The following is an 11,838-nucleotide window of genomic DNA, read 5'->3' as shown; positions in this document are numbered from 1 at the left end:
CTGGATTAAAAGTGTGGATCATTGTAACCTGGATTAAAAGTGTGGATTATTGTAACCTGGATTAAAAGTGTGGATTATTGTAGTGAATCCTTCGTCTTCAACCATGGACAGAGGCCTCATGTCAGTGACGATCATGTTCAGGATGTTTCAGTGAAGACAGCTGCTGCTGTGGTGTCCATGATGTCTGTCCATCATGAAGGATGTTGTTGTTGTTGTTGTTGTTTTCTGGAATGAGACAGTAAATATGTTTTATAGCATAATTTACAGCAACTCAAGAAACGCTTTGTTTCACTTACAGTGTTAGGTTCAGACAAAAGTAGCTAAAAGAGCAATTAAACACACACACACACACACACACATATATAAAATACTTAATTACACACATTTGAGTAGATGTAATAAATGACATTAATTCCTGTTTAAATGCAATTCATCCTGCCATACCTGCAGTGTCTTCAGACTTTGTCAGCAAATTAAAAGTTGAAGCTCAATCATTTAATTAATTTCTTTGTGTTAGATTTATTTATAAATCACATTTAAACTCTGCTTGTTCCAATGAAATAAAATAAAAAGTAAGACACGTTCTCCATCACGTCATGAATCAGAGAACAAGCAGCAGCTTCAGCTCCAGAGAGACTGACGTTACGTTTTCTCTCTTGAAACAGAACAAATGTAGAATATTGTAGAGACTCACCTGCAACACATGAAGAGTTGGATCAGCTGTTCAGCTCCTTCCTCCTCCTCGTGACTCAGACATGTTTACGTTCATCTCCGTGGTTCTCCCGTGTCGTGTCGTCACTTTTCAAAGCTGCATGTTGCTCAGTTTTTATCTTTGTGAAGAGCTCACACACTTTGGAGGACTTGTGTCGAACAGTTTTCGGTCATTTGTAAAATTAATTTAATTTCCTTTGAAAACACCGACTCTGCTCTGCTTCCTCCTCCCCCCTCGCTCTGTTCAGCTCACGCTGCAGAGTTGTTGTTTTTTACTTTATTCAGTCAGTCAGCATCGACAATGAACTGCAGCTGAACTAAACGGCTCCGCAGCGCCTTTTTAATAATCACGCAACACAACAAAAAAATCATTGAAATTCATTGACAACACTTTTAATAATCGATTTTTATCAATTTTATTGATTTGTTGTTGCAGCCCTATGGTGGATATCTACTGGCAAAGGCTTTCAATATTCTGGCACTGAATGTAGGTGAACAGTGAGCTGCTTGGGCTTTCCCAAATTGTTTTAAGGCGTGTAAGAGCTTGTTTAAAATCTTGGTGTATGTAAACTTTAAAGAACTTCAAAAATTTCTCAATATTTGACATTTGGCAAAAATAAATAATGTCTGGAATGAGGTTTTAACTGTACATTTAAAGTCACATGTTTATCAGTAAAGCCCCCAGTATACTGCTGCGTACATCCATACGCAGAGGTACGCACGTACGTACGTAGAGGTACGAGCGTACCCTCCAGGGCATGTCCGTGCAAAGCTCAATTTTTACGACCGCATACACGGTGTCGCACAATAAACCGCCCAGCGACGGACTTTTTTGTATGTGACACCAATGTATTAAATTCCCCTTCTTCATCCCTGATCTGGCCTTTTCTTTTGTTTTTTGTCAAGAGGCAGTGATCTCTTCCTCCTCCGTTGATGCCATGACTGAAATGGTGAGAAATGAAGGAATTAGTCACGAGCGAATTAAACTCAGATCCAGCGTGGCTGCGGGAGGGTCTGGAGATTTCCTGGTGGGCTGGTCTGATGTGTGGGCTGCAGAGCCAGCGCTCTGTTTTTTTATTTTTTAGATCTTTTTATTAACAAAATATAAACACAGAACACCGCTGAGGCTGCCAGCGCTCGCGTTTATTTTTTTTGTTTTTTCCGACCTGTCAATCAATCCAGTAGGCGTGTCAGCAAATGAACAATCGGCAACCTCAATTTGTCCCGAAGGTGAACGCCCCTTGTCTGTGAAGCTGCTCTGCAGCTGCTCGGGGTGTACGCTGGAGTATAATGTTTGAACCCTCTTTGTACAGTACACGCATACGTACGCGTGAACGGACATACGCAGCAGTATACTGGAGCCTTTAAACTCGAAAGAGTGAATCAAATTACTCAGGATTGTCATCAGGCCAAGTCATTCTGGTCATATTGTGTTTGTAAGCCTCACCAAGATTTTCACTAAAGAAAAGAAAGATGTCTTTTTAGAAGCAGCACGTTTTAACTCATTTGTTGTTGTTGTTGTTTTTTGTTAACTTGTTGAAACTAGACCTTTGAAAATAGGTCTCCTCTGCTTGACCTGAAGTGTAGTGGGTTTTGTTAGCTGACTGTGTTTGTCGGGGCTCTGGTTTGCATCCAGGTCAGACTGGCAGGAACCCGGGATTGCAGGCTATTTGGGAAGATGAGAAGCAGAGAAGAAGAGAAAACAACCAGACCTCCCAGATCGAAGCCCCCGAGTCACAAGGTAAGATCTTCAGCAGCTATTTTCAATATCATCTCTGCATACAATGTTTTATTTGTTGTTCTGATCATAATGACGCATCATACTCCTTTTGTCAAGTGTTGAGCCAGAACTGGCAGTGCTTAAAGCTAGAGGTGCTCACAAGACAAGATGCATTTGTCAGAGTCAGAGATTCTTTATTGTCATTTGCACCACATGTGGTGCAACAAAATTAGGTACACAGGGTCACAGTTACATCAAACAATAAAATGGATAAGAAAACAGTAATAAGATCTAAGATATGAACTAAGAAAAACATCAACTAAAAATACACTAAGCACTAATAGCATAAAAACATTGAACATCAGCACAAACATGAACATGAGTCTGTGTGAGCAGATGAGCACGCATGCACATCAGCATGAAACAGATCAGCAGCAACATGAAACAGATCAGCAGCAACATGAAACAGATCAGCAGCAACATGAAACAGATCAGCAGCAACATGATATGGTTTTTCACAGTGATTATTCTAGTTAGAGATTCATGAGTCTAGCAGCCTCAGGGTAGAAGCTGTTCCTCAGTCTAATGGTTCTACACTTAATGCTCCTCAACCTCCTTCCTGAGGGGAGTGGGGCAAAAAGTGTGTGTGCTGGGTGAGTGTGGTTCTTCATGATGCAGGTGGCCCTCTTCCTGCATCTGGAGGTGTAGATGTCTGTGATGGTGGGGAGACTGACTCCAACATCTTCTGTGCAGCCTTCACCACTCTCTGCAGAGCTTTTCTTTCTGCAGCTGTGCAGCCTCCATGCCACACGTTGATGCTGGAGCACAGGATGCTCTCCACTGCACACCTGTAGAAGGAGGTGAGGACTGAGCTTCCAGACCAGCTCGTCTCAGCCGCCTGAGGAAGTAGAGTCTCTGATGAGCTTTCTTGATCAGGCTGGTGGTGTTGTTGCTCCAGCTGAGGTTGTCATTCATGTGTACACCCAAGTACTTGTAGCTGGAGACCACTTCCACTACAGATCCTCTTATGTTCAGGGGGGCGTAGGTGTTTTTGTTCCTTCTGAAGTCCACAATCATCTCCTTTGTCTTCTTCACATTGATGTGAAGTTATTCTCTTTGCACCAGCTCTCCAGGTGTTCCACCTCCTGCCTGTAGCTGGACTCATCATTGTTTGTGATGCATCCCACCACCGCTGTATCATCTGCAAACTTTACAATGTGATAGCCTGGATGGGTAGCTGCACAATCATACGTGAGCAGAGTAAACAGGTATGCAATTGAAAAAGAGGAATGAAAGTCAAATGTAGTAAGACAGAGTAAATGTGTGTGAATGAGAGGGAGGCAGGTGGAACATTGAGGCTACAAGGAGCAGAGGTCACAAAGGGGCAGGACATCAAGTATATGAGGTCTACTGTCTAGGAAAATGGGGAGTATGGTAAAGAAAAGAAAAAGAGAGTCCAAGCAGGATGGAGTGGATGGAGAAAAGTTTCAGGTGTGATTTGTGACAAAACGGTGTCAGCAAAGGCCAAAGGAAAGTTTACAAGACAATGGTGAGACCAGCTATGTTGTATGGTCAGGAGACAGTGGTAGTTCCTGTGAGTCATCAGACTTCAAGACAGTATCCCTGGCATTCAGCTAGAGTTGTCATTTCTACCCAAGCCCTAAGCCGGGCCCCATCCAACCTGAATTCATGGTGGGCCGGGCCATGACAATGTCATGGATGGGCGGGGTTGGGCGGATTCGGGCTTTTAATTGGGTCAGGATCAGCCGTGATCCAGTTATATGATAACATGGCCTGCCATACATTCACCAGCTGCACGCGGCCATTTCACCGCGAGCTGAGTGGCCTTGAAAAATGTAAAAAAGTTCAATTAAGCTTCAGATGGGACTATACTGCCAGGAAGCGATCCATTGCCCAAATGAACGTTCATTCAGCTGCTGCACTCAGCAGACGAGGACCCAAACAGATGAGATCCCAAAGCAGACGTGTCAGAGCAGGGTCCGTGAATAAATCGGAATGCAGGCAGAAGCAGGGATTAAATGCTCTTTTATGGCCATGAAAGGACAAACACCCCATGCACCTTTTATTCAGTTGCGTGTCCCCGACGACAGGCAGGTGTATCCCAAAGCAGATGTGTGTCAGAACTGTCCACGTGTCTGAGTAATTTAGAAGAATGCATGTAGAAAAAGGGTTTAAATTTATAGCCATGAAAGGACAAACACCCCTCAGTTCCGATATTCTGCTTTCATTCATCCACGTGCGCGGCCGACTACCCTAACAGGTGAGATCCTGCAGACGTGTCAGAGCAGGCTCCATGACTGAATAAATCAGAATGCAGCAGAAACAGGGTTTTAATGTTCTTTTACGTCCTTGAAAGGACAAACGCCCCCTCAGCTCCAATCTTTTGCCCCTTAATTCAGCCGTGCGTCCCCAACCGTTAATAACCATTTAAAAATGTTGTGTTTTTTTTTTCTGGGTTCAGACCTGTAATTACTGTTAGGTCGGGTGGAGTTCGGAAATTATGACTGCGGGCTGGGGCCAGGTCTTATCGGATTTTTGGGCCTGAATGCAACTCTTACTTTCAGCAGGGTTCGAACCTCTTCGTTCCCCAACCAGAAACCGTCACTGAACGCAGAGATCCGCCTGCTGAAAGCCATGTATACTGTCTTCAGGTCTGCTAACTCACAGGAACTGGGAAGGGCAAGGAAAGAGCTGGCTGCTGGTATTAAGAGAGCCAAAGCCATGTATGCATGGAAGATACAAGGACATTTCTCCTCCTCAGTTTCTCCTTTCCTCCAAGACCCATGGAGCATTTGGAAAGGCATTAAGTGCATCACAGACTATAAAAGCAGAGGTTCACAATGCCCTAGGGACCCATCACTACCTGATGCTCTTAGGAGGTTATATGCCCACTTTGAAGATCCCAATTGAACAGCCTTGTCTCACCATCTGAATAGGAGTTCCTCAGCGCGTTAAGTAAGGAGGAACTTCAGGAGGATTAATCCTCACAAAGCCACTGGCCCAGACAACATCCCTTTGGAGGGTGCTGAGAGACTGTGCCAATCAGCTCTGCGAGGTGCTGGCCAATATCTTTAACTCCTCCCTCACCCTGGCAACTGTTCCCACCTGCCTGGAGACAGCCACTATCATGCTAGTTCCTAGAAAAGCTCCATAGTGACTGGACTGAATGACTACCGGCCAGTAACCCTCACCCCGATAGTCGCTAAATGCTTTGAAAAACTGGTCATGACTCACATCAAAACAACCATCAACATCAACGAGGACCCTCCCACCCAGCACACACACTTTTTGCCCCACTCCCCTCAGGAAGGAGGTTAAGGAGCATTAAGTGTAGAACCACTAGACTGAGGAACAGCTTCTACCCTGAGGCTGTTAGACTCATGAATCTCTAACTAGAATAATCACTGTGAAAAACCATATCATGTTGCTGCTGATCTGTTTCATGTTGCTGCTGATCTGTTTCAATGTTGATGTGTTCATGCGTGCACATCTGCTCACAGACTCATGTTCATGTTTGTGCTGATGTTCAATGTTTTATGTTATGAGTGCTTAGTGTATATTTAGTTGATGTTTTTCTTAGTTCATATCTTAGATGTTATTACTGTTTTTCTTATACATTTTATTGTTGGATGTAACTGGGACCCCGTGTACATAATTTCGCTCCACCACATGTACCACATGAGGTGCGAATGACAATAAAGAAACTCTGACTCTGACTCTCTGATTAAACACTGACGTGTCACTGGTTTGTAACTGGTCTTTTGAACTGGAAATTATTTTAGTTTTTATGTAAGAAAACTGCTTGGAATAGAAAAATACCAAAGTTAAAAAATAAAACTCACGATTTGCACTGTAATGTGTAACGTAATTTTCTTCTTGTTAGAATTAATATCAACAATTTTTTAAATTTAATTTAAAATTTTTTTACCCTTCATTTATACAGGTAGTCTCATTGAGCTATGAGGACTCATTTTCAAGAGAGACCTGTTTAGAGAGCAGATGGTAGGGGCTAAGTGCCTTGCTCAGGGGCCCAGAGTGGGGCAAATGAGGGTGGAGGGAGGTGTGGGTGTTTCACCTTTTCCACCCACATTTTGATGTTGACGGTACTGGGTGTTGAACCTGCGACTTTCCGATCACAAGCCCATCTTCTAACCTCTGCCCTACCACTCCCCCTTATAATTATAAAATTGGTACTGAAAAAGTACCTTTTCAGGAACCGATACCGAAATGAAGGTACTGACACCAACTTTTTTAGAAAGGTACCCATCCCTACCTGTGACTTCTAGGCCAAAGCGACGTATTTATGGATTTTTCCCCATATTTATAAACAAATTTTGTCTGAGACATGATCGTTTTCATTCATTCTGACTGAAATAATTGAACACTGTCATTTTTCAGCTGCTAGATGGCACAAGAGTAGTAAGGCATGTCGTATCATGTAATAGGTAAAAGTGGCTATAATGACGAATTCAAAAAGTTCAAGACAAAAACAACTGGACTTTATTTATTATACTTTACTTTATACTTTATTGTTTTTGTCTTGAACTTTTTTGAATTTACCATGTCCCGAATGACTGAGAATCTTCACCAGCTATTATGACACAATCGGCTTGCCATAGCCTCCCACCTTCGTTCTGCTTGCTGCTTGGAGCAACTGTCAAACCAGCTTCATTTCGCTGCACCGCCCCGACGAAATGCAGCTAATTTGACCATTAAAGTGCATTTATTAATTAAAAGTTCAGCTGAGACACACTTTGCTATAATTTTGAGCAAATCTTGTTAAATTCTTGTTAAAGTCCTCCCGTACACACTCGTGCAGCTGCCATAGGGCGGAGCAACGTTTATGGTGGAAAATACGGTACTCACATTAGGACTAAGCCCCTCCATTTGCAACTGGGTCCGGGATATCGTAACCAACAGACCACAGTCTGTGAAGATCCACAACTTCTTCTCCTCCACCATAACCCTCAGCACTGGCTCCCCTCAGGGCTGTCTGTTGAGCTGTCGCTGATGGGTTTATCCCGTTATGCGAAGCATCACACTGAAAAAATTTAGTCCACGCCCACCTGCTGTGTGGGCCCCACCCGATCCGTATAAGTTACGTTACGAGCGGGTAATCGGCTCCCAAATAGCTTAATTTTTTTCTTCAGCCATTCAGGAGCCAGTGAGGCCCGACGCTTAAAGGGCTACGCCTATACTCATAGAATCTGGGGTTACAGTACGTAACCAACGTTCTATTTCGTATAGGCTTCGCCCTTTAAGGCTGTCGCTGATGGGTTAAGGGCGAAGCGGATGTGGTCCTCGCCTCACTGGGTCCATTCGAACACCGTATGAGACAGAAGCTTGCCCACAAAAACGTCTTGTCACTCAGCTCCCCATGTGCATAAATACGCATTGCGTAGTTATGTGTGCCATGCACAGACGTATGTTTTGTAACTATGCGTTCTGAATAATGTAGTGAACCTGATCTGACCCTGATCTGACCCTGATGACCTCAAATCTATCAGATGGACAGAGACTGTTAATTTCATTGATCTGAATACAGTCTGAGCCATCTGTTGACTTTCTTTCTTGAATTAATCAAGCAGAAAAGACAATTCTCTATAATCATTACTGTTTACAAATGTTTGATAATCAAATTGTGTTAGTTCCATTCAATGCTTACAGGTTGGAAAGAACTACTCATTTTTATTTTACATAAACAGTAAGTAATGATTTTTATTCCTCATTCAAAGAAGAAATCAGGTTAATATGCATTTCTTGATTTTCTGTCTGAAATGAGCTAAGCTCGTAAGTATGTGAAAGGTTGGTTTTCGGTCAACTAAAATGTTTACCGAGAAAGATGTCATGTTTAAACTTTTTCAGAAGATTACCAAGAGTTGACTCCACGAAGTCTGCTTTTCTGCAATAATCTCTCTGTCAGTTGTTGAACAATCTCATTCTCTGACCTTGGCTATGATAACATCTTGCATCACAAAAACACACCTCTTTCTGGTACATCCACGAATCAGAAAGCTCTAAATTGAACCGGAAGTCGACCCATTTAAAATGTGGCAACTTCCCAGTTCATGTTAGTTCTGAAGGAGTTCTGAAGAGAATTCAGGAGAATTCATGAGAGAGTCTGGAGTCTGATAGTTCCAGAGGCTGAGGAGATGAAGAACTAGAGAGTTGTTCAGAGTTCTTGGATGCAGAACGCGTTCAGGATGATCCAGAGACGTTTGGAATTATAATTTCTGTTTGAACGACCCACGCACGACTCTCGAAGGATTTTAGCTGCTCTCAACGGAGACGCTGAAAAGTCTGGAGGATTCTCTATCGAGCTGATCTATCATCAACCAGGTAACGGTCTCTTCTTCGACTAAAGTGTACCGGAGGCAAGCTGAGATCTGATGGAGCGTGCAATTTCTGGTCAACAGATATTAATTTCCTCACATATTTCCCTGTAAGATAACTCCACTTCATCTTAAAATCTTCTCTCTCTTCTAAAATCAGTACAGATATTTTAGAAATATCTGAAGCAAAGTCCTCGTTCACCGCCGAGTGATCGATGCTCATTTTCTGTGAAACTTGTCTGTTATTATTTTCATATTTTGCCAAATTAATGTAAATGTTTGATGTTAAACTTTGATTCTGAAAATAAATGACCACATTCATTTGATGGGTCAAAGATAATAACGTCTCTCGTTCGCATTTCTGTTAAAATTCAATGCACGACATTACACAGTCAGAAAGATGAGGAACTCGTGAAAAAGTATGCATATATCTCATATATTTGTCATACTACAACTAGTGACACGTACCCACGTGACTCACTACAATAACATGAACGCCCCGGAAAATTTCAACAAGGAGGGAAGATGTTGAAAAAAAAGGGGGGGGGGGGTGGCATGAACCAACTGATTCATGGCTGTACAGTATAAACAGATTAATAATAACAAATGAACTGATTATTAATCAAATGAACTGATTTGTAACAATAGTCATGAACTGATTAGTGACAATAGAACCAAAATAACAGACACAACTTGTGACTGATAACATCTCACACTGTGAAGCATGCAGACAGATGTGAGCTTAAACAGAGTTCCATGAAAACAATAATATTCTTTCTGTTAGAGCATTAAGGACAGAATGTGTCATGGAACGAACCGTCACATCACGCAGATAAAAGCGAATGAATGAGCAGGGTGTTGACCACGTGGCCGCAGTGCAAATATCCTGCATTGACATACCATTATGCAAGGCAGTCGAAGATGCGATACCCCTGGTCGAGTGTGCTCTGAGGTTGACAGGAGGCTCTAAATCTTATGCTCTGTAAGCTTCAGAAATGGCCTAACACAGCCAGTGTGACAAGCGCTGGTTGGATAATGGGCGACCTGCAGATGCATCTCTATAATGCACAAACAGATGTTGAGTTTGACGCATTACAGCTGTGCGCTCTATGTAACACGTCAACGCCCGCACCGGACAGAGAAGATGGAAAGATGCTTCTTCTTCTGATCTGTGGGGGGGGGAGGGAAAAACCCCTCCAACGATATTGCTCTTGATTTGAAGGAGCTCGTGATGTTTTTAGGCATAAAAGCTGGGTTTGGTCTTAAATCAGCTGAGCTACCGTCAGCCTGAATTCTGAGACATAACGGAGCGACAGAGAGGGCAGATAAATCACTCACTCTCTTAGCGGATGTTAAAGCCAGCAGCAGGGCTGTTTTAAGAGACAAGAATTTAAGTGGAACCTGATCCAGAGGTTCAAATGGAGCTTTGATCAGGGCTCGCAGGACCAGTGTTAAATCCCACTGTGGAGCAAGTGGGCGTGAAACAGGCCTGCGTCTCTGTACACCTTTTGAAAACGCTTCATCAGCGGATGATTAAAAGCTGTTCTGTCTCCGAACCCTTCGTGGCAGGAAGAGATGGCTGCAGCATACGTTTTAATCGTGCTGAATGCCAACTTCCTGTCCATCAGCTGTTGTAGAAAAGACAGCACGCCGCCTAATGGACATGAGATGGCCTCTACACCTTTCTCTGTACACCAGCACTGAAAAACTGTCCACTTTGATGTGTACAGCTGTATTATGAAATTAACAGGGGTCGTGAACGATCGGCACCCAATGATTCACACGAAAGGAAATAAATCAAAGGAGACTGTTTTTCTGCTAGAAATAATAGTGTCATTTATTAATCTGCCACAGAAAAAACAGCCAAGCAAACATGTACACTTGTACACTCTTTACACACACAAATTGATATGAAAGAGCCTCTCACCGTGACACTGGCCGGGAAGTCGTTTTCGACCCGGGTAAAGAAGAATCACATCAAAATTGCGCCGGGCACTCAGCGTTAGTCCACAGCAGACTTCCAAAATTCCCTTGCTTGTCACACCTCCTTTATACCTCTCCCTGACCGGATCGCGTGAGAGCAGTGAAAAACAAGTTTGATGGTTGTCAGGAGGACAGATTTAATTAAAACATGTTTTTCCATCATCAAAGCAGTCTGTGCAACAGAGCGATGGCTTCATAAAAACATGTCCTTCAAACCCTGGGTCACCGTAATCTTAAGATGGGCCAGATCTTCTGGTTAGAGCATCCCCCAGAGGACTTTAATTACTCCAAAACACATCTGCAGCACAGACCTGACTTTGGGCAGATAAGCTGCATCAAAAGTGAGTATAAGTATTAATTGACATAAAAGCATCAAAATAATCATTCCTATATCATTCCACCCTTGCCTTTTATGGCAATTTAGACATTTAATTCTGAAAAGTAACACACACAAAATATATATGTTTGAATAGGCATAAAGGCAACTTAATATATTTTTATAAAACATATTTTTACATCATTCCATCCTTTTGCCTTTATGGCATGTAAAACATAAAATCACTCTTCTGAAATTGAAATTGTTCTGGGAATAACCTCATTACTTTATCCTAAATAAACTCACTCACACAGTTAAGAAAATCCAGACGAGTTTCAAACCCCTGGAACGTTTGATTTATTACATTCCCACTGACACGATCATTGTAAATCAAAACACCTGGTAGGTGTTCAGATTATAGTTTTTTCCCTACCAAACCATGTACCAAGCTGTATTATAAATTTCCTGATTAATTCTTTTTTTTAAACCATAAACAAGTTCCCAAAATACACAAAGTTAATACAGAGATACATAGATCAAACTAGTTATTCTTCTTTTCTCTAAACAAGCAAAAGGGATACTGCATATATTTTGCGCCGTAGATAATATTCCTGCGAATATATCCCACCAATGGTGAGCCGACACCTACATTATTAGTTTTAGCCACATGTAAAAACCTTTCTTTGAGCCATGCAGGTGGACACTGTCAGATCAGACACGTTTAGACTTATGAGATTCAATCATTCGTTTCAGCT

At 42.4% G+C, this 11,838-nt stretch overlaps 1 protein-coding gene across 1 annotated transcript in view; it reads left to right on the top strand.

The window, feature by feature from the left end:
* The window catches only part of LOC119418721 (DNA polymerase zeta catalytic subunit-like), an 89,928-nt gene that overhangs the window by 15,758 nt on the left and 62,332 nt on the right, over positions 1 to 11,838 (top strand). The window contains exons 4-5 of the mRNA XM_037686055.1: positions 1,148 to 1,198; positions 2,348 to 2,452. Of these exons, the coding sequence (XP_037541983.1) occupies positions 1,148 to 1,198; positions 2,348 to 2,452 (156 nt within the window). The remainder of the gene's footprint in view (positions 1 to 1,147; positions 1,199 to 2,347; positions 2,453 to 11,838) is intronic.

The sequence above is a fragment of the Nematolebias whitei genome, chromosome 12 (assembly GCF_014905685.2).
Source record: "Nematolebias whitei isolate Nwh7 chromosome 12, NemWhi1, whole genome shotgun sequence".
NCBI classification, from domain to species: domain Eukaryota; kingdom Metazoa; phylum Chordata; class Actinopteri; order Cyprinodontiformes; family Rivulidae; genus Nematolebias; species Nematolebias whitei.
Note: the sequence above shows the minus strand (reverse complement) of the source record. Positions and strands in the feature narration are given on the sequence as shown.